Source organism: Trachemys scripta, chromosome 3 (assembly GCF_013100865.1).
Source record: "Trachemys scripta elegans isolate TJP31775 chromosome 3, CAS_Tse_1.0, whole genome shotgun sequence".
NCBI lineage: Eukaryota > Metazoa > Chordata > Testudines > Emydidae > Trachemys > Trachemys scripta.
Window position 1 is genome coordinate 123,749,950 of NC_048300.1, and position 22,140 is coordinate 123,772,089.

Genomic DNA, 22,140 nt, shown 5'->3' on the forward strand with positions numbered 1-22,140 from the left:
GTGGGCTACAGCCCACTTCATCAGATCCATGTAGTGGAAAATACAGTAGGAATATGAATATATATATATATATATATATACACATACACAGTAGGAATATGAATATTGAATATTCATATTCCTACTGTGTATATATATATATATTCATATTCCTACTGTATTTTCCACTACATGGATCTGATGAAGTGGGCTGTAGCCCACGAAAGCTTATGCTTAAATAAATTTATTAGTCTCTAAGGTGCTACAAGTACTCCTGTTCTTTTTGTGGATACAGACTAACACAGCTGCTACTCTGAAACCTCTCCTGGTTAAGGAACTTGAATGATCCCCTGAAGAATAGGACTCTATCCCTGACTGTGCCATGGAGTTCCTGTGTGATGCTGGGCATGTCACTGAAACCATACTTTTTACAGGTGCTCATTAATTGTGTTCCTCATTTTCTGTCACCCAGCATGATACCCTGGGGCCTAATTTGCAGAAGAGTTGAGTACTCAACTCCAATTTAAGTCAATGAGAGCTGTGCTTGAATATGTTAAGTGCTATACAATGCTATATAGTCTGAAAGCACAGGTCCTTGGTGTCTCAACTGGGCATCCAAAATTAGTGGATGCTTTTGACCTTAATCTCTCTCTAGCTCAGCTTTTCAGCTATAAAATGGGGATAAAACCATACTATCACCTCACAGGGGTTTTGTGAAGATAATTTAATGTTTGAAGCACACATACTGTAATGATAAGCTTGATTAGAAAATCCCTTGAGGAAACTAATAATTCTGTCTTTAGAGCAGGGTTTGAATTGTGCGTAGTAAATAAAGCCTAGGTCCACACATTGAACAATGAGGATAATACACAATATTGAATAGATATTCATCAGTGGAGCACGGTCTATTTTGTACTCTGAATGAGGCAAGGCAGGGGTCCTGTAAAATCCAGTGGTATGTGATCATGAAATTGAAGATGGTATCATAATTCACACTCTCAAGGGGGCTGAATTTAGGTTGTACAGATAATCTCATTTCTGGTATTTCCTAACTTCTGAATGCTTGACTTTACAACCTTAACAATGTTTAACATAACTTTGTGTAATTATATTAAGTATGTATGAAATAAAATGGAGGAGATTGAATCTCACTGGTAAATAGAGTGTTTTGGATAGTTGTGTGTTTAGGCACATACAATATGTACCAATACAGCAACTTAGATGAATTTGCTACGCAGCATAACCTTGACAATATGCACAGAAATGTAAAATTCAGTCACTTTTACCATGACTGCTGTGTCAAAAAACCAAAACCAAAAAAACCCACCTCTTTAATCAGGTTTAATGGTATGTTTAAACTTACTATGGTTGAAAAAGTGAACAGATATTAGTGTCCAAAATTTGAACGTTCATTGGCAACTCTAATTTTTTCATGCAGTAAATCAGATTTTCCCTCTTAATATAGAACAATTTGCTATAGCAAATTAAATGTCTGAATTTGTTTTGTGCCAGATAACTAGTATCTTCCTGTGTAAGTAACAAATGAAACATTTTCCACCTACAGACACTTCTGAGCTTCTAGAGGGAGACAGATAAAGAGTATTATGTTTTACTAATGTAAACATTGATATTTCTGGCTTGATTTGTGCTCCTGGATCCATGAATGACAAGATAGATATTGAGTTCCTGTTTCTTAATATTCTTGTAACTGGGGTAGATTTTGCATTTTACTACTATTGCTTACTTTTGTGATACAGAATTGTCACATTTTATAGCATAAGTACAGTAAAAGCTTTGTAATCCTGCATGTTTGGGGTGTGAGGGATGCCAGGAAGTGAAAAATTCTGGTTAACTAAGAGAGGGGGAGTTTGGGTGCAGAAGGGGGCTCGGGGCAGAGGATTGGGGCAGGGGGTGTGGGGTGCCGGATCTGGGCGACAGTCACTTTGGGTGGCTCCCTGCAAGTAGTGACATGTCCCTGCTGCTCCTATGTGGAGGCGCAGCTAGGCGACTCTGCATGCTACCTCCACCTGCAGGCACCACCCCTACAGCTCCCATTGGCTGCGGTTCCCGGCCAAGGGGAGCTGTGCAGCCAGCACGCGGGACCGGATGGGGGCAGCGCACAGAGCCACCTAGCTGTGCCTCTGCCTAGGAATAGCAGGGACATGTCGCCACTTCCAGGGAGCCACGCGGAGGCAGGTAGGGAGCCTGCTGGCCTCGCACTGACCAGACTATAAAATGGACTTTCAATGAAGATCAGAAATGCCAATTTATAGAGCTTGCTGGCTGGTACAGGGCCGGATAACATAGCTTTTACTGAAAATCTTTCAGCACAAGACAACCCTGTAATTATTCTGAGAATTTTTAAATAGATGAACTATGCTAGTGTTGGTAAAATCCTATACAAAGGCTTGAAATTTTGCTTAATCTGTTTCATACTGGTCAATTAGTGTCTTATGGTTATCCGTGAAAACAGAATTCTCAATAATGAACAAAACCCCTCAGATTTAGTCTAGTTAAATTTACTTTAATATGCAAGTGACTGTGTAATTCTCTAAGCATCAGTGCTGGTTGGCACAGACAAAGATTAAGACTTCATTTCCTCCCTAATCAGGAAGTGTTTGAAAAGGAACAGTCCACCTGCGCAGCAGAAGAGCAACCTACAGAGGATGGGGTAAGTTGAGAATTAGACTATATTACAGTGCCTCTGCTTCCTAGGCCTGGTCCCCACTAACCCCCCACTTCGGACTAAGGTACGCAAATTCAGCTTAGCTGAATTCGAAGTACCTTAGTCCGAACTTACCGCGGGTCCAGACGCGGCAGGGAGGCTCCCCCGTCGATGCCGTGTACTCCTCTCGCCGAGCTGGAGTACCGGCGTCGACGGTGAGCACTTCCGGGATTGATTTATCGCGTCTAAACCAGATGCGATAAATCCATCCCAGAACATCGATTGCCTGCCGCCGGACCCTCCGGTAAGTGTAGACGTACCCCTAGTTGAAGAAATGAACCTTCATTCAGATTTTGAGTGACTCATTCGTGTACTTGAGATGGATCTTTTCACAAAGTCCTATACAAATATCCAGTAGGACTTAGCTTTTAAAGTAGGAGCATATCTTAAAACATTTGAAGCATATGAAGATGGCTGCCTCAAGTTAAAATATTTAGTGTAGTTTAATCTGCCTACTATTTAACCACCATGTTTTCTTACAGCAAGGAGATGCCAACAAAGTTAAGAACAAAGGATGGCAGCAAAAGAATAAAGGAACCAAGAAGGCTTCAAAATCAAAGAAAAAGAAACCTTTGAAAAAGAAACCTGTTCCTCCTCCATTGCAGCAGCCAAAGCAGCAGAAGCAAAAGCAAGCTAATGGGGTATTTCATTGAAAGATTTTAAAGCCAGAAGGGACCGTTAAATCACCTAGTCTGACCTCCTGTATATCTCAGGCCATTACATTTCACCCAGTTATCCCTATATTGAGTGTCAGGAACTTGTTTGACTAAAGCAGGGGTGGGCAAACTACGGCCCGGGAGCCACATCCGGCCCTTCAGACGTTTTAATCTGACCCTATGGCTCCTGACGGGGAGCAGGGTCTGGGGCTTGCCCTGCTCCGCATGTGCTGAGGCTCTGCACAGCTCCCAGACGCAGCATGTCCCCCCTCTGACTCCTAGGCGTAGGCGCAGCCAGAGGGCTCCATACGCTGCCTCTGCCCCAAGCGCCGCCCCCGCAGCTCTCATTGGCTGGGAACCGTGAGCATTCATGGCCTGCTGTACAATTTCCATATCCAGATGTGGCCCTCAGGCCAAAAAGTTTGTCCCCCTGAACTAAAGCATATCTTCTAAAAAGGCATCCGGTCTTGATTAGAGGGCTTCAGGAGATGAAGAACCCACCACTTCCCATGGTAGTTTGTTTTAGTAGTTAATAACCCTCATTATTAAAAATTTGAATTTGTCTGGCTTCAACTTCTATCCACTGATCCTTGTTAGGTCTTTTTCTGCTAGGTTAAAGAGCCCTTTAGTACCTGATATTTTCCCCCTGGGAAGGTACTTACACACCGTAATCAAGTCACCTCATAATCTTCTTTTGATAAACTAAACAGATTGAGCTCCTTAAATTTCTCAGCGTAAGGTAGTTTCTTCAACTCTCAAATAATTTTTGGGGCTCTTTTTGCACCCCCTCCAATTTTTCAACATACTTTTAAAAATGTGACACCAGAAGTGAATGCAGTATTTCAATATTGTTCTCATCAATAAAAGAAGTAAAATAATTTCTCTATTCCTATTCCCTTGTTTATATAGCCAAGGATCACATTAGCCTTTTTTGCAACATCACCACACTGAGAGCTCATGTTGAGTCACTTGTCCATTATGACCCCTAGATCTTTTTCAGAGGTGTTGTTTTCCAGAATACAGACTACCATTTTGTAGGTTGGGCTGCATTCTTTGTTCCTAGGTGTACAACCTTCCATTTGGCTATATTAAAAAACTTTGTTTTGAATTGGCCCAGCTTAGCAAGAGATCCGGGTTGCTCTGACTGCCCTGGCATCATTTACCTCTCCATCACTCTGTGTGTCATCTCTGAATTTTATCAGCTATAAGTTTATATTTACTTCCAGATCATTGATAAAAGTAATGAATAGCATTGGGCCTAGTACTGATCCTTGTTGAACTCTACTAGATACATCCCCATTCTATGATGATTCCACATTAACAATTACTATTTGAGGTCTGTTAGTAGTTTTAATCAATTTAACATGCTTTATTGATAGTGTATAGTGCTCATTTTTAATCAGCATGTCATACAGTACTAAGTCAAACCCCTTACAAAAGTGTAACTATATTACATCTGTGCAGTTATCTTTATCAATAAAACTTTTAATCTTAAAGAATGAAATCAGGTTTGTTTGACAAGACCTGTTTTCCATAAAGCCTTGTTGACCAGCATTAATTATATTTCCATCCTTTAATTCTTTGTTAATAGAATCCCATTTCAGCTTTTCCATTACTTTGCCCGGATTGATGTCAGACTAACTGGCCTACAATTACCTGGGTCATCCTGCTTCCCATCTTCTGATTATTGTCATGCTAGCACTCTTCAAGTCTTCTGGAATTTCCCCGGCATTCCAAAATTTATTAAAAATTAACATCAACAAGCCAGAGATCTATACAGCCAACTCCTTTAAGACAATTCGGTGTAAGTTGTCCAGGTCTGCTGATTTAAAAATATTTATTCTTGGCAAATGTTAAATAACATCCTGTTTAGTTACTATGGGACTGGAATGTACATCATCCCACTTCTTTCCAAATGCAGAGCAGAAGTATTTATTGAATTCTTCCACCTTTGTGCATCATTAACTATTTTACCATGTCTCCTGAGTAATGGGCCATTGTTAGGTTTTCTTTTGTTCCTAATATACTTAAGGAATTTTGTTTTTACTGTCCTTAGTCCCTTCGTGACTTGGATTTTTTTCTTTGATGTCATTAGTTTCCCTTATCAGTGTCTACAATTCCGTAACTCTTAATTTATATCAATTGCTATCAACATCCCTTTTTTGCATTTGTTTTATATATATAATTGCTGCCTTCGCTTTCTCACTGTACCAGGATGGACTTTACTCAAAGTCTTTCTTGATTGTAGAATGGTAGCTTTTTGGCCATCTAACCAAAGTCTTCCTAAAGAACTTCAAGTTTTCATTCACCTTTTTCCTTCCAATCAATTCTACTCTTACTTTTCTTCTTCTTTGGAAAATTATCCCTTTTTGAAGCACTATGTTGTGTGTATTTTACTGGTTGGGACTTTTCTCCATGATCTGGTTACGTTAAATATGGGTAAACAATCACTGATCCCAAGGCAACTACCAACTTCCAATTCAATGACTAGTTCATCTCTAATTGCCACAATGAGGTTCACAATAGTTACCTCATGTTGGGTGCAATAATTTTTGTGTTAAAAAATTATCTGACTTTTAGAAACTCTAATGGTGTTTTGGTATTGGCTGCATGAGACCTGCATGTGTTTCCCAAATTGAAGTCCCCATAACAGTTTTTTTTATGAACACGTTAGAAAGGTGTGTAAGGAGTAACTCTCCCTCTGCTCTGGTTTGATTTGCTTCTTCCTGGGCTTTGTTAGTGAATTGGGAGCATATGGATGAAAGGTATTTTTGTTTAACAGTTAAAAAAATTAGCCCAATACTAAGGGAATGACAAACACGACTGAAACACCAATTCTTAGAGAAATTCAATTAGAGCATGACATTAATGTTGAAGAAGATACAGGGGAGGAGAAGAGATGGTTCTTTTTCAAATGATATATTGCTGTGTAAAAGGTGTGTGCTGTCCCTGCTTGCCCCCCTGTGGCCATGTGCTTTGCTATGGATGCGCCTGATTAGGTTATCAATAAAATTAGCAAGGCTTTTATGTATCAAAGGATGTCCCTTTTAGAGGGAATCACTTATTAACGGAAAATGTAATAAATTCAAGTAAGTCCTTTACCCGGGCTTCTTACCTAGAAGGCATATTTCATCTGAGTTTCAGTCCTGCCTGAGTCTATTCATCCCACTCTCAGGCACTTTATCTGCAAGGCACTTTCAATCGTATTTCCTTTAATGGAGCCAGGGCCACTGCAGGGCCTTGCTGATTGCAGCTCTTCTCCAGGCAGCACGAAGCTCCTTGCAGGCTGGGCTCCCTACAGCTATGTGGGAAGTTCCTCCCTAAATTCCTTGTCCTGGGAGTTCTCTTGCTCTGTTCTGTGGGAGCTCCTCTCCCTTAGGAACACCTGAGTGCTGGTTGCCTTTTATCAGGTCCATGTGCTTGTTAGCCAATTAAATGCCAACCAGCCACTTAAGCAATAAATTATTTACAGGTGGGCTGAGATGGGCTTGTTCTCCTTACGCCCATCGTGGGTAGACTGGGCCCTAACTCCCCCTAAAGGGGTTAACCACCCAATAACATGTGAATACAGAACCGTATTTTTAGAGCACTTCACGTATTAGTAATGAAAAGTGGTATAATGGGGGACTCACAATAGTGAACTAAAAATTGGTAGTTCCTAAATAGTGGACAAATATCCCAGCTATTAAGTCTTTCAGTATTGCTGTCTCTGACATCACAACTCTTTTAGTACTTTAGGATGTTAATTCCCCCCATATATCAACCAGAAATGGTCTTGAAATCTGTTTTACATTTCGTTCAAAGAACCCTATCTTAAACAATGCAGTACCCACATGGCATTGCAGTGTCACATATTAGGTACTAGTCCTCAAGTGAGACTTAAGAGCCCATGGCCTTCAGACTTGGAACACAGGAATGCTGCCCATGGGAATAACAGATTGTTTTGTTTTTGTTTAGGAAGTTGTAATAAGGGAGGAAGATGAAGAACTTTCTGATAAAGGAAGCGAGTCTGATGAAGAAGAAACTAACAGGGACTCTCAAAGTGAAAGAGATGATGGAAGTGAAAGAGACTCTGACAGAGAACAAGATGAGAAACAAAACAAAGATGATGAAGCTGTAAGTCTCACTTTGTGGTGAAGGGTAATTCTGCCTCTGGAGTTGTGGGGAAAACATATTTGTATCTCTTTAGCAACCACCTCAGGCTGAACAACACAAGGATGAAGTAGTAGGATCAACTCTCTCAGGAGAAAATCCTATCAAGCCTTCCCCTTCCAGTGTGAGGGTTGCCATGATGCATGCCCCTTAGTGCAGTGTTCCCTAACAGAAAGGAAAGAGAGAAATGTTAAAATTACAGGACAAGAGAAATGAAAACTTCAATTTTAGCAGAAGAATGTACTAAAGTTTTTCAACTTAATTTGACAGTTAATCAACTTTGATGCTGTGAGATTTCAGTATAAAACCTCCCCATACATTTTAAATCCTTGACGCACAGTAGCTATTATGCATCATATAATTCATTTTACACACACATAGCAGTGGGAGAAGTATGTGTGTGTATATAAGTTTGTATATGACATTTGGTAAGTTAGAATTATTGTGAATTTGGGTTCTGTTGGCTCCAAGAGGCTTGCTGTGCTAGGGTCTCACACAATAAAATAGTAGCCCCTTCTCTAGAGATCTTACAGTCTAAGTATAAGATAAGAGAAAACAGTTGCAACAAACAGGGTGAGCACGAGGTAGTAGTGAGATAATTAAGTGTCTTGAACAATGGTCGTGGCCAACCAACTGCTTAGCCCTTGATGAGTATTTTGTAGGCAACACTGAAAAAGTAAGTTTTGAAGAGTGATTCGAAGGAGAATAATTTAGTGGCCTTGCAGATTTTTACAAGGAACGAGCACATTTTCAGAAGTGTCCATATGGCTGGGCTCATGTATTTCGCTGCCATTTGATTTTTAAGCATCAGGCTTTAGAATTTGAACCCTGTCTACACTTGCCTGTTTTTTGTACAATATGAAGCTTAGCACAGGCATTTACCATACTGTCTGTGTGCTGTTCTTGATGTGCTGGGATTTCATTTTTAATAGGAGAAAAGATGACTAAAGTAACTCTTTAAATCCTTGTTGTCTTCAACAGGAGTGGCAAGAATTACAGCAAAGTATACAGCGAAAGGAGCGGGCCCTTCTGGAAACCAAATCAAAGATAACACATCCTGTTTACAGTCTTTACTTTCCTGAGGTCAGCAATAGTGAACTTTATTAGAGCTGTGACAAATGGGAAGTAATACAACCAAAGTATATAACTTAATAGTTTAGCATTTATATACTGTTTTAAAGTTAAAATTCTAATTTTTAAAATTGCTAATTTATACAGAGCAAAATTGCCGATTTGCTTGAGACTTGTCTTTTTAAAAAAAAAAAAAAAAAAGTTACTTACAGTATAATTTTTTTTTGAAAACTGAATTTTTCATTTGTTCTCCTCCAGCTGAGCTGTTGCATATAAGTTGGTCACAGAATCATATCTGTCAAAGTCTGCTGCAGAAAGCTCTTCTTGGATGGTGACTTATACCCCTTTTCTCATTCCCCATTCTCTCTCTGGAGTGGTATAGCAGAGCAGCAGTTCTGCTCTCGTTAAGGTTGATAGTCATCTTTCAAACTGTAAGTGACTATCCTAAATAGTCTAACATACCTATGCTGCCTCAGATTATGTAGAAATTTACTGTGCATTATGGGAGTATAGGGTAGCATTAGTGGGCCAATTTGGGGTTATTTGAGCAATAGGGTTCCTAAGATAAAGTCACCTTAAAGTTAGATGTTTACAACAATTTCCTGGCGATTCTGAAGGGGTTTTGTTCTGTACATATGAGCCTGATTGACTGTAAACCTCCCCAAACTGATCTCACCTGCTCAGAATTGACCTCAGTTAGTGTGTGGCCCTCACTGCCTTTTTTGGGAAGCAATGGTTCGGAAGTTATTGAAGGTTAAATTTAGACCAGTCAGCTGGAGCCATACTGACAAGCCAAAGAGTGAAACATGCATGTGTAGCAAGACTAAAGCTTGTTGCAAGCTGGAGGGTTTTCAGTCAGCCTCTGTTCACTCTAACTGGGTAGCTGACGATGACATGCTGAGCATCTACCTAAGCAGCATGCATGTACTATGAGCTTAGGCCTTACCACTGGCAGTTCTGAGAGAATCTGTGTTGTGCACGTTAGTTCTCTGTCTTCAGTCTGAAGTGGCTCCTTGTGGAAGTTTTGCCTGAAGACTAAAGTTTCTGGGTTAAGAGCCAATATTTTAAAGTGCTCTAAAATCCACAGGGAGTCTGATTTAGAAGTATTGTGAAAGCAATTAGTATTAATTAATTAGAGGGAAAATGAAAGATACTAGTAAGAAGTTAAGGTAGTGTAATCATGACTCATGCTCCTTGCCTGTTTCCTGAACAATGGGACTGTATGTGATTAGAGGAAGCAAGTCACTGAGTCATCCGGTCAAGGAGTTAACTGTAACACAACCCCCCTAATGTGCTCATAACATTTTCAGATTCTCAACTTTTTTGGTGCAGAGCTAGGGAATATGGGAGGTGCGGTGGTGGAGCAGTGAGGGAGGTATCAGAGCAGTGCAGGCAACGGAAGTGGGGTTGACATGGTGCAGCGTCTGCCCCTTTGCCACTTAGGGCTGTGCTCTGGCACAACTACTGAGGGCCCAGCACACCCCTAGGCAAAACCTTATTAGCGTAAGGGATCATCCAAACACTGTTTTTGAAAACCCAGTTTCAGTGAGTAGAATTTGAACAAAGAACTGGGTTTCCAAAAATGTAACTTTCTATGATTCCTTAACAAATAAGGGATCATCATCAAAGGGACCATTTGGTCTTAAGGAACTCAAAAGTGTGGGCACAGCAGAACCATAAGATGGGAAATTGGGTATTGTTGGGTTAAAAGCACTCTCCATGCCAGTTACTAAGCTTAGCTGATTTTTAAAGCTTTTAATAAGAAAAATTTAGGACAACTAAGCATAAAGCAGTTAGATGAGAATAGCATAAAGATCAGTTTTTCAGTCCCGGGGCATAGGTAGGCTTTCTGTCATCATTAGATCCATGCTGGTCCATTCTGGTGTAAGTCCTGTGTTGCTCCACCCCCATTTATTAACCGCACACCATTTATACATTGTCTCATAACATTGCACAGGTTCAAATTATCAAAACTACCTCAATTATAAACATTTAATTTAAAATCTGTTTTTAATACCTTTTTACTTATTCTGCTAAAACTCCAATTGATCCCTCATATCTATTTTTTTTAAGCATTGTTTCAATGTATTCATTATTTCTTACAACAGTTATCTTGTTATTTATTTGCTTTTTATGGCCTTGGAGTTGCTGATTAGTTCTGCCCAGTCCAGTGTTTATCCTCCCTACTCTGTCTTGCTAGTAAATTACACATTGTATGGTTCGCTTCATCCTGTTATCCACAAATATCAAGAATCTGCTGCAGATAAGACACAAAACAACTTTTTCATTTTTTTCCAACCTTTGAAAGCTGTGTCAAGAAGTCACATACAGAAAGCAGAATAATTCCCTTTTACGCTTTCTTTTGACACTGTTAAATATATGTATACGTCTCTAATGTTGTTTAATATACATTTGTCTAACACAGTTCATTATACATTTCTTTATAGCACCTTCTCCTCCTGTGACATACGTGGAGGGGAAAGAAATGGAGCCATCTGCTCCCTCTTTCACTCCCACCATACTCCCCTACAGCTACACCCCTCCCGCCCTGCATCACCCAACAATTCCCGTTCCATCAGTGGCTCCCCTTCCCTGTACTGCTTCCTGATCAGTGGAAGGAACCCAGAACTCCCCTTGATCCTCTTGCTGCCCCCATCATTAGGGAAGGAACATCAGGGTCACCTTTCCCCCTCAATGCTGCTTCTTCTAGGGGGGAAATGGAGGTCAGAGCAGTGCAGGATAGTGTGGGGAGGAAAGGAACATGGTCAGAGTTGTACAGTGTAGGATGTAGGGGGGGCTTCAGTTCTGCCTCCCACATCCATGTGTCCAAACCATTACTGTCCACTCTTTAAAATACACCCCCGCTGACTCCATGTCAGTGGCTGCACTGTTCCTTTATCTTCTGCCCAGCTCCTCAACCTTTGAGGCCCCTGTCGATGCCCACTCCTCCATTGCTGGGGAGGGAGGACTGGGCTGTCTGGGTTGGCAGAGAGATGAGATGATTCATGGGCATTGAAGTCACTAACATGCAGACAATGTCTTCTGTGTTCTATATAATCATTTCCAAGGAGCCAGCGGCAGTGGAATGGGGAGAACTGAGCTTTAAAACATAGGGATACTGAGAAGTTATTTTAAATAAAAATAGGAAATTAACTGTCCAAAATGTTTAATTCAGACTTGAGGTTGTCCAGTGATGCCTAGTGCCGTTTCAGAACATCAAGTTACCAACGCTCAAATCTCTGAAAACTAGCAAATGGAGAGTAACGATACACATTACTTCCATAACACAACCTTAACTCTGCCCTCTTCAGGTGATGCCCCAACACATCAATAGCACATATTAGTACCCTACTCTTACAATTGCTACAAATAGTGTGGATACAGACTGCACTGGATACTGAGCACAAAACAAAACTTGTGTTAGAGCAAGGTGTAGTGAACAGGAGCTGTCTAAACTCAAAACCTGAGCCTGCACAAATCACCCCAAAGTTGCTAAATGTTACCACCCCTTCACCATTGCCAGGAGTATTCCTTCTGAGACATTGCTTTCACTTACCCCACTCACTGTTCACAGGAGATCGCAGTCTTGTATGCAATTGGACTGCTGAAAATCCCCATGATGAGAAGTCACTGCTACTGACTCACCTACAGAACAGAACATTGGCATACTTGATCCCTTGAGGTACACATGCATCTCTCCTCATATCACAGTTACAAGTCTTCCAACTCCAACTAATCTATCCACCATTCAGTGCACCTACATCTAACACATATGCATCCAAAGAAGTGGGCTGTAGCCCACGAAAGCTTATGCTCTAATAAATTTGTTAGTCTCTAAGGTGCCACAAGTACTCCTGTTCTTTTTACATCTAACACAGTGAATGTAGCTGGAGTGTGTCCAGATAAATGCTGCAAATCAAATCTGAAGTTTAGTGCAAACAATGACACCTCATAGTCCTTCATGTGCTACTTATGGCACTACCTTTACTGAACAATTCCCAGTTGTTATTGCCAGCTCAAGGGGAAGAGTTCAGGTTACATTGTGGGGGATGGCATATATTTTAACTCTGTATTTCCTGGTTTTCAGAGGTTTGAGCATGACTGAACACAACATTCTAAAAGGTCATGAGTCAGCACTGAGCAAACTTAACTCTGCTTTAACAAACTTCTTGGGCAGCTAATTAATTTTGTTTGCCAGGGCTGTATCTTCAGTTTATACATATTCCTAAATAAATAAATCTCTTCTGTGCCCTCAATCATAGATCCAAGAACTGCACAGATTGTGGCTTTGACATTTTTAGGTAGAATTATGCCCCAGTATTCCAGCTCCATGAACATACTGGTTTCCTGGCATGCCTGCACTTGTACCCATTTGTTAAAAGGCATTTTGCCCACTGCATAGTAGCCTGCCAGGTTCAAGTAGGCATACACTGTCGAGTCCAACCAATAATCGGTTTGGAAAGAATAGGAAGGTGACACCTTTCCTGCAAGATTATCCCTCTGTGACAAACAATACCAAATTAGGATTGCATGTTTAATTACAAGGAGTTGTATCTGTTGACCCCTGTGAAAGTTATAGCAATGAACGGCTCCTGATTTTTTTTTTCCTGTTACCATAATTGTCAAAAATTGTTTTTAACACCAACTTTGTGGCATAATCCATGCCCTGACAACTGTATCTATTGCTCAACTGTATGTTAGAATGTAAGGGAAAGAGGTACAACATGTAAAAGGTCAGGATGGTAATTGGCCACCTCCATAAATATTTGAACACAGTATTACAATGCAATACTTAAAATATTCATTGGAGCAGAGATTGGAATCCAACTCTTGCCGCTCACAGGTGAGTGCCCTAAGCCTATAGAGTCATTCTCGCTCTTTCTGGACCATTGTATATAAAGTATTTCCTACAAGGTAGAGCAGCTTCAACAGGAGTTACTGAGAATGAGCCATCCCTAGAATACCCCATATCTCAGTGGTTAGGGTACTGTCCTGGGAGGTGGGAGACCCAAGTTCAAGTCCCTGTTCCGCATCAAATAGAGTGGGCATTTGAACCTGGGAGTTCTGCATCCCAGAAGAGCTTTCTAACCACTGGGCTATTGGTCATAAGGGGGGACCTGCCCCTTCTTCTATGTTTTGTGAATGGTGCTGAAGTCCCTTGTCAATCTAGGCTGAAAAATCAAAACATTTCATTTAATAAATATCAAAATGAACTATTTTGACATTTCCTGACTTTTTTTCTCGACTGAAAACAACTAATCAAAATTGACACAAATTCTCAAAATATTTTGGTTGATCCAAATCTGCATTTGTCAATGAAGAATTTTGGCTGAAAATTTTTGCCCATCTCTACTGTGTTTCTCATAATTCATAGTGCGTACTTGGCTCGCGCTTTAGTTATCCATTGCTGCATAGCTGCCACTGACTCTCATACACTTAAATGCAAATTTCTTCTGCATAGGATCCTTCTTCCCTATTGAAAATTATTTAAAAATAGTAATCTGATCTCGAATTTTAATTATTAAAATTAAAAATCAATCTGTCCTCAATATCCACATGTGACAACATGCACATAGGAAACGTAATAAAAAATTAGTATTTTTTAAACTTATAGCAACAATCTAAACCTTTAAAAATCAGTTTATGCATAAGTTCCTGCATGTCCTGTCTTCAGTGACTGGCCCATTAAACACACAAAGCTGTGCTCCTATCGAGTGGAAATGCAGGCGCTTTCCCACTGATTGATATACTATAAAAATGGAAAATTAATATGTCAAGTTAATTTCACATTCCCCTCACCTTGAGCTGATCAATGCAAAATAGATTTTGTGCTAATCAGCTTTAGTGTTCAGTAGTGTGATAGGAATACAGGATTTCTATTGGTGGTAGTAAATAGATTCTGCTATTTATTCCATGTGTGTGTATTAGTGGGATTTCTGTGATTTACTAGTCTTAAATTAGTTGCTTTAAAAAGTAAAAGATGATAACTTGTAATGACTGTAATTTTGTAACTTAAATTGCAATTTAATTAATTGATTACTGTGCAATCCTGTAGGCTTCTGAAATATTTGCAAGCAAAAAATGTAGGTAAAATACTAGTTGGGGTTGAAAGTATTTCAGTGAAGTCCAGACATCATTTCACATTCTACACATCATTAATAAAAAATGTCTCCCACCTATGGAGGTAGTCAAGTGTTGCTAGAGGTTCCAAGCCTAAGCCCTGCCCTTCAGCGTGGACCACCAGAAAAGTTCCTTCAAAGCTGTAGAAACACTCCAGCAACCATTTATTAGCATTGAAACAACTTTCAAGTAACGTATTAATTAACCATAAGGCAACAATATGTCTAAGTCTCCCTCTAGAGAGAGATTTCAATTTGTTGCGTATTGTATTGCGACTGTTTACCAGACCACCAGCCTGAACTGAATGAGGAAAAAAGTTGCTTACAGAAACTGGCATTCTGGTTTCTCCCGACCATTTTGTTTTATAACCTAAACAAAGACTATATGCCTTCCCCTCTGTTTTCTCCAGTATAGTCCCTCGAGTGGGCTGCGTATGCTCCATGTTTACACTACAGCGGCATAGCTATGGTGCTGCAGTTGTGCCTCTGTAGCACCAATGAGTAGACGCTTCCTGCATCAATGGAAGGGGTTTTTCCATCGATGTAGTTAATCCATCTCTCCAAGTAGTGGTGGCTAGGTTGCCAGAGGCATTCTTATCTACCCTAGAGGTTAAGTCAGCCTAACTGTGGCACTCAGGGTGTGAAATTTTTAATAGCTCTGAGCGATGTAACTAGGTCAATGTAATTTTTAAGTATAGACCAGGCATCAGTAACCGCTTCCTCTTCAATGTGCAGTATGTACTGTAAGTTTTTAACTCTTACAAGGTAGTTTATTCTTAATTTATTACAGTGCAGATATAAATATATTATGGTATACCAGGCCTCATAAAATGTTACCTCTACTTTCTAGTCTTTCATATTGTTTTTTAACAGGAAAAACAAGAATGGTGGTGGCTGTATATTGCAGATCGGAAGGATCAGACATTAGTATCTATGCCATATCATGTGTGTACACTAAAAGATAGAGAAGAGGTAACGTATTTGTAGATTTGAGTATCAAACACTTAATTTTAAATATTTATAAAATACTTTAAAGTGATTTACATTCAATATTAGTATAATTACGTAGCATATTCTGAACTGTAATGCTGTGTTTCCATAATCTTTTTTTCTTAGGTAGAGAGAGACTAGATATAGTTTGTCTTCATCTGACTGATAAAAGTAGAACAGGATCTTTTATTACTGTAAAACTTCGTGAAGGGGAATAATTTTTGAGCAGTTTTATTCTGGCTTCTTCTCTTTCCAAAACTGAGGTTGAAAAAGGAGAGTTTGGCAAGGAGGAACTGTGATTGATTCTGGCATGAAAAGTTGATGGCCAGCAGGATTCATGTGCATAGATAGCTTTTGAATAAAACTGTTTAACCGTAGGACAGCTAATATTGATAACTTCTCTGTAAAACAGAGATTTAGTGAATTAATAACCTCAGCAGGTGGTGTTGGATGTTGATATTCCATAATGTTATATTATTGTTATACTTCTGTAGAAAAATTAAAAGTTGAAATATTCTTCTTGGAAGGCTATAGTGTTATAAAATAGAACTGTTACATGAAAAGAATCATGTAAGACAAATTACTTACTGTCATCTGTGTGGTTTTTGATATCTCACAGCATGGAGGGCGGTTTAGTATGTTAGGGCTGACCTGATTTCCAAGGTCAGAAAAGGGCATGTGAATGTTCTGTTACTTTGTTATACTACATGGGTTAATCTAGCAATGATTTAAGTCATTATAAAGTAGTTCTGAAAATGCTGTTTTGCTTTTTTTATTGCTTACATCAGTTCATCCTACAGATTTCACAGAACTTTGTTTTTTCAACTAGATTTTATTTATTATTGGAAATAAAACTTAAATGAGATTTTTTCAGGTTTGTTTGCACATACTACCAAAGGCAAAGCTAGATAGTAAGTGCAAAAATCATCCAAGTTAAGCAGTTGTATGCAGTTCAGCTCCCCCTGTGTTTACTTTTACCTTTTTGGTTTTTCTGGGACTTCTGAGCAAATTCCCACTGCCACAGAAATATCTACTTGTCATTGCAATTATTGATAGTTGCTTTTTAGTTGTTAAAAATAGAATTGTAAAATTTCTTTCATCACTTGAAATTGCATTAATTCCTCCCTATTAACATCCTATTGAACGTTTAATCCTTTCACGCTGCATACAAGAAATAAGTGCTGCATTTTTACTTAACTATATTGCTAATTAAACTGCAGTATGATATAGCAATAGTGATAAGGTACATGAAATACTTTCCACAGACTAGCTATTAATCTCTAATTTTACTATCCTTTCTTTATCTTCAGAAGTACAAAATAACTTTTTTTCTAAAACTTTAAAAAAAAATTTAGGGTCACTTTTCCAGGACAACAAATAGTAAAAATGTGATGTAGTGGTAAAATTAATCCTTTGCTCCAGCTATTGTGCTTAGATATCCCCTCTCTTTGGTACCTATTTGTGGTTATTAGCACGTATCTCATGCATGTATTTTACTATGCTGTGGCTTGTGGACAAAGTAGCACCCTTAAGTAACTTAACTAAAAATTAATCACTATTATTTTGTGATGTGTACTGCATGTCAAAGTACAGAAGCCAATTATAAGTTGTTCACACACATCCTTCGAAGGTCTGCTCAGAATAAAAAAACATGTGGAATTAATTGTGTTTTCTAGGTAGAACTGAAGTTTCCTGCACCAGGCAAACCTGGAAACTACCAGTACACGGTTTATTTAAGATCGGATTCGTTTATGGGTTTGGACCAGGTTAAACCATTGAAGGTGATATTTTAACACTAGTAGATTTCTTGCTGTAAATCACCTAGTACTGATGTTAATGTGCACATAGCCAGGCAGAAGTGAGGCAGCATGAAAACACGGTCTTTCAGGTTTAGATTCAACAGTTGTAAGACTTAAGATTTCAAATCTGAACAATCCTTTAGTGTAAATTACTTGCCTGATATAGAAATGCTAATATAGACTCTCTTTCACATTTAAAACAACATTATGAATCACACTCAGTTTTTTCAGGAAATACCAGGCATGTGGTCACAAACAGCAATTTCATTTTATTAAAAAGAACAAGGAGTACTTGTGGCACCTTAGAGACTAACAAATTTATTTGTGCATAAGCTTTCGTGGGCTAATAAAACCACTTCATCAGATGCATGCAGTGGAAACCACAGTAGGAAGATATATATCTACACAGAGAACATGGAAAAAATGGGTGTTGCCATACCAACTCTAATGAGACTAATCAATTAAGGTGGGCTGTTATCTGCAGGAAAAAAAAACTTTTGTAGTGATAATCAGGATGGACCATTTCAAACAGTTGACAAGAAGGTGTGAGTAACAGCAGAGGAAAATTTAGCATTGGGAAATAGTTTTTCCTTTGTGTAATGACCCATCCACTTCCACTCTTTATTCAAGCCTAATTTAATGGTGTCCAATTTGCAAATTAATTCCAGTTCTGCAGTTTCTTGTTGGAGTGTGTTTTTGAAGTTTTTTGTTGGAGAGTTGCAACTTTTAGGTCTGTAATTGAGTAACCAGGGAGGTTGAAGTGTTCTCCGACTGGTTTTTGAATGTTGTAATTCTTGATGTCTGATTTGTGTCCATTTATTCTTTTGCATAGAGACTGTCCAGTTTGGCCAATATACATGGCAGAGGGGCATTGTTGGCACATGATGGCATATATCACATTGGTAGATGTGCAGGTGAACGAGCCTCTGATAGTGTGGCTGATGTCATTAGGTCCTATGATGGTGTCCCTTGAATAGATATGTGGACAGAGTTGGCAACGGGCTTTGTTGCAAGGATAGGTTCCTGGGTTAGTTGTTTTTGTTGTGTGGTGTGTGGTTGCTGGTGAGTATTTGCTTCAGGTTGGGGGGACTGTCTGTAAGCGAGGACTGGCCTGTCTCCCAAGATCTGTGAGAGTGAGGGATCGTCCTTCAGGATGGGTTGTAGATCCTTGATGATGCGCTGGAGAGGTTTTAGTTGAGGGCTGAAGGTGACGGCTAGTGGCATTCTGTTACTTTCTTTGTTGGGCCTGTCCTGGAGTAGGTGACTTCTGGGTACTCTTCTGGCTATGTCAATCTGTTTCTTCACTTCAGCAGGTGGGTATTGTAGTTTTAAGAATGCTTGATAGAGATCTTGTAGGTGTTTGTCTCTGTCTGAGGGATTGGAGCAAATGTGGTTGTATCTTAGAGCTTGGATGTAGACAATGGATCGTGTGATGTTGTCTGGATGAAAGCTGGAGGCATGTAGGTAAATATAGCGGTCAGTAGGTTTCCGGTATAGGGTGGTGTTTATGTGACCATCGCTTATTAGCACTGTAGTGTTCAGGAAGTGGATTTCTTGTGTGGATTGATCCAGGCTAAGGTTGATGGTGGGATGGAAATTGTTGAAATCATAGTGGAATTCCTCAAGGGCTTCTTTTCCATGGATCCAGATGATGAAGAGGTCATCAATGTAGCGCAAGTAGAGTAGGGGCGTAAGGGGATGAGAGCTGAGGAAGCGTTGTTCTAAGTCAGCCATAAAAATGTTGGTGCCGTGCGGGTACCCATAGCAGTGCCGCTGACTTGAAGGTATACATTGTCCCCAAATGGGAAATAGTTGTGGGTGAGGACAAAGTCACAAAGTTCAGCCACCAGGTTTGCCGTGACATTATTGGGGATACTGTTCATGTTGGCTTGTAGTCCATCTTTGTGTGGAATGTTGGTGTAGAGCAGTGGTTCTCAAACTTTTGTACTGGTGACCCCTTTCACATCACAAGCCTCTGAGTGCAACGCCCCTAATAAATTAAAAACACTTTTTTATATATTTAACACCATTAAAAGTGCTGGAGGCAAAGCAGGGTTGGGGTGGAGGCTGACAGCTCGCAACCCCCCAGGTAATAACGTCACGACCCCCTGAGGGGTCCCAACCCCCAGTTTGAGAACCCCTGATGTAGAGAGCTTCTACATCCATAGTGGCCAGGATGGTGTTTTCTGGAAGATCACCATTCCCCTACTGTTACTCACACCTTCTTGTCAGCTGTTTGAAATGGGCCATCCTGATTATCACTATAAAAGTTTTTTTTTCTCCTGCTAACAGTCCACCTTAATTGATTAGTCCCGTTAGAGTTGGTATGGCAACACACATTTTTTCATGGTGTGTGTGTGTGTGTGTGTGTGTGTAATATATATATATATATATAAATAAAATTTTCCACTGCATGTATCTGATGAAGTGGATTTTAGCCCACAAAAGCTTATGCCCAAATAAATTTGTTAGTTTCTAAGGTGCCACAAGTACTCCTCGTTCTTTTTGCTGATACAGACTAACATGGCTACCACCCTGAAACCTGTTTGTTTTATTAGTCACCCAGTGTCTGATAAGTTTGTATATGTATTTAAATATACAGATGTGCTTTTTTCGTTGGGGATTTCCCCCACAATTCAGATAGTAAAGAATATTCTTTTTCAAAATGTAGACACTCAAAATCAATGAGAAATTCTAACACACTGCACTCCCCAAAACCAACTTGTTTACAGTTTTATGTGGTATAAGAAGCAGACGATCATTTTTCAGGCTTTTCTGATTGAATGAGACACAACAAATACCCATCACCTTTTTTCTTCTTTCTCTCTCTGCCCAACCACTCTGTGCAGCTGGAAGTTCATGAAGCTAAACCAGTGCCAGAAAATCATCCACAATGGGATACAGCAATAGAGGGTGATGAGGATCAGGAAGACAGCGAGGGCTTTGAAGATAGCTTTGAGGAAGAAGAGGAGGAGGAAGAGGATGATGATTAAACAGTACTATTAACTACAACATTTGCACACACTGCAAACTTTTGGTCTGACTGTGGAACTGTACAATAAACAAGAAACACAGTGCAAAAGCATTGAGAAGCCTGAGTTTAGTTTCTCTTTACCAAATGTGAGTGCATTATGTAACTTCTCAGTGAAGGTCAAACAAATGTTATGATTGGTACAATGTGGAAGATGCTTATGGCTTGCTACAGCCATTAAATGCAGGATGGTGCATTTATTTCAATTGAAAATAAAATCTTTTTTATTATAAATGTCCAAAAGCGTGGGCTATGTATTGTCTGATCAATTTAGGGTCCAATAAAATAAAAGGTACTGTTAGCTAGGAGCAATCTTTAAATCAATTTTTCTGCATTAGGAATTTATTTTGGAAAATGTTTAGGTATGATTTACATCTCAAGTCTCTGTTGATTGAAACTACATCTGCTCAAGTTTCAATCTTTGTAAATTCTGTGATACTTATTTGATATTTTGCAGTGATACAGCTCAAATCAGAGCTTTAAATTTTCTGTTTTTCTTATCTTGGTCATCACAAGTTGGCATCTGGGCACATTTCATGTAGTCTTGGGGGCTGCCTTTTAGGACTCTACTGCCTTTTCTTCATTGCCCAGAATTATCATGCAGATTATGAACACTTCTTGACAAGGTCATAAGATGTTATTAAATTAATGGCTTAAAACATTTTTAAGCCTGTACTTCAGCAGATCAGTGCAGGATCTGATTCTTTTGATAAACTATGTCTAAAAATGAGTGTGGAACCATACGTTACACAAAGTTGGTAGCTTATATGTAATACCTTTTGTAAAAGGTTCACTCTGAAAGTTGAAATACATTCTTAATTCTTATCTACCTGACACTGTCGGAAAACTTTTAAGGAAAAAATAGTGTGCAAAGGAGGCATGTTTTGTATCAGTTTTGAATTCCTAACAATAAACTGGACAAAATTTGATGACTCTTTGCATTTGTAATAGTGTGCATCCCTTTCTTTTTTATCCCTGCCACAGGGCTGAATGGGGTCAGTAACATGGAAACACACTCTTTATTTTCCAAGCAAATATTTACTTAAGGTGTGGGGCACCCTACATGGCTGCTAAGGTAGCAGGTATTTCTTCACAGCTCAAGCAAAGTGCTTATGGTTTTCCCATCCCAATATAACCAGTAAAGGTACTCTGTATAAATATGATTACAAATGTCAATCATATAAAAAGAGATGTATTTCCATTACTAAGTGTTGAACTACAAGACTACAGTACCATAATACAGATGGTGACAAATACAAGTTTGTCCTACAGGGAAATTTCCACCCTACGGAAGCCACCCAAAGGCCAAAATAGCTGCTCGCTAATTTGTGATCTGGTTTATTAAAAAGGGTTGTTATTTTAAACGCAAATTTACGTTGATATATTCTTTGTAAAATTTAAAAATCCTAAATGTGAATATAGTATCTCTTCTGGAGTATAGCACTTCATGAAGAAAAACAGTCATTTGCTTATGTAGCAGCAGCAGTGAGGTAGCTGCTTAACAGATAAGTATGAAGATTGGACTCCTGCGTGAAAGCCTGTTTCAGTTTAAATGGCTTGTCACCTTTTAACACCAGTGGTGAGCATTCCTTTGTACTTTGTAGTTTGTATGGTTTGG

General features: G+C 39.3%; 1 protein-coding gene across 1 annotated transcript in view; it reads left to right on the forward strand.

Annotated features, from left to right (window-relative positions):
• Nucleotides 1–21,451, forward strand: part of SEC63 (SEC63 homolog, protein translocation regulator) — a 124,611-nt gene extending 103,160 nt beyond the window's left edge. The window contains exons 15-21 of the mRNA XM_034765927.1: nucleotides 2,591–2,650; nucleotides 3,187–3,345; nucleotides 7,318–7,476; nucleotides 8,494–8,595; nucleotides 15,576–15,674; nucleotides 17,369–17,473; nucleotides 20,341–21,451. Of these exons, the coding sequence (XP_034621818.1) occupies nucleotides 2,591–2,650; nucleotides 3,187–3,345; nucleotides 7,318–7,476; nucleotides 8,494–8,595; nucleotides 15,576–15,674; nucleotides 17,369–17,473; nucleotides 20,341–20,484 (828 nt within the window). The 3' untranslated portion in view covers nucleotides 20,485–21,451. The remainder of the gene's footprint in view (nucleotides 1–2,590; nucleotides 2,651–3,186; nucleotides 3,346–7,317; nucleotides 7,477–8,493; nucleotides 8,596–15,575; nucleotides 15,675–17,368; nucleotides 17,474–20,340) is intronic.
• The last annotated feature ends 689 nt before the right edge of the window (nucleotides 21,452–22,140 follow it).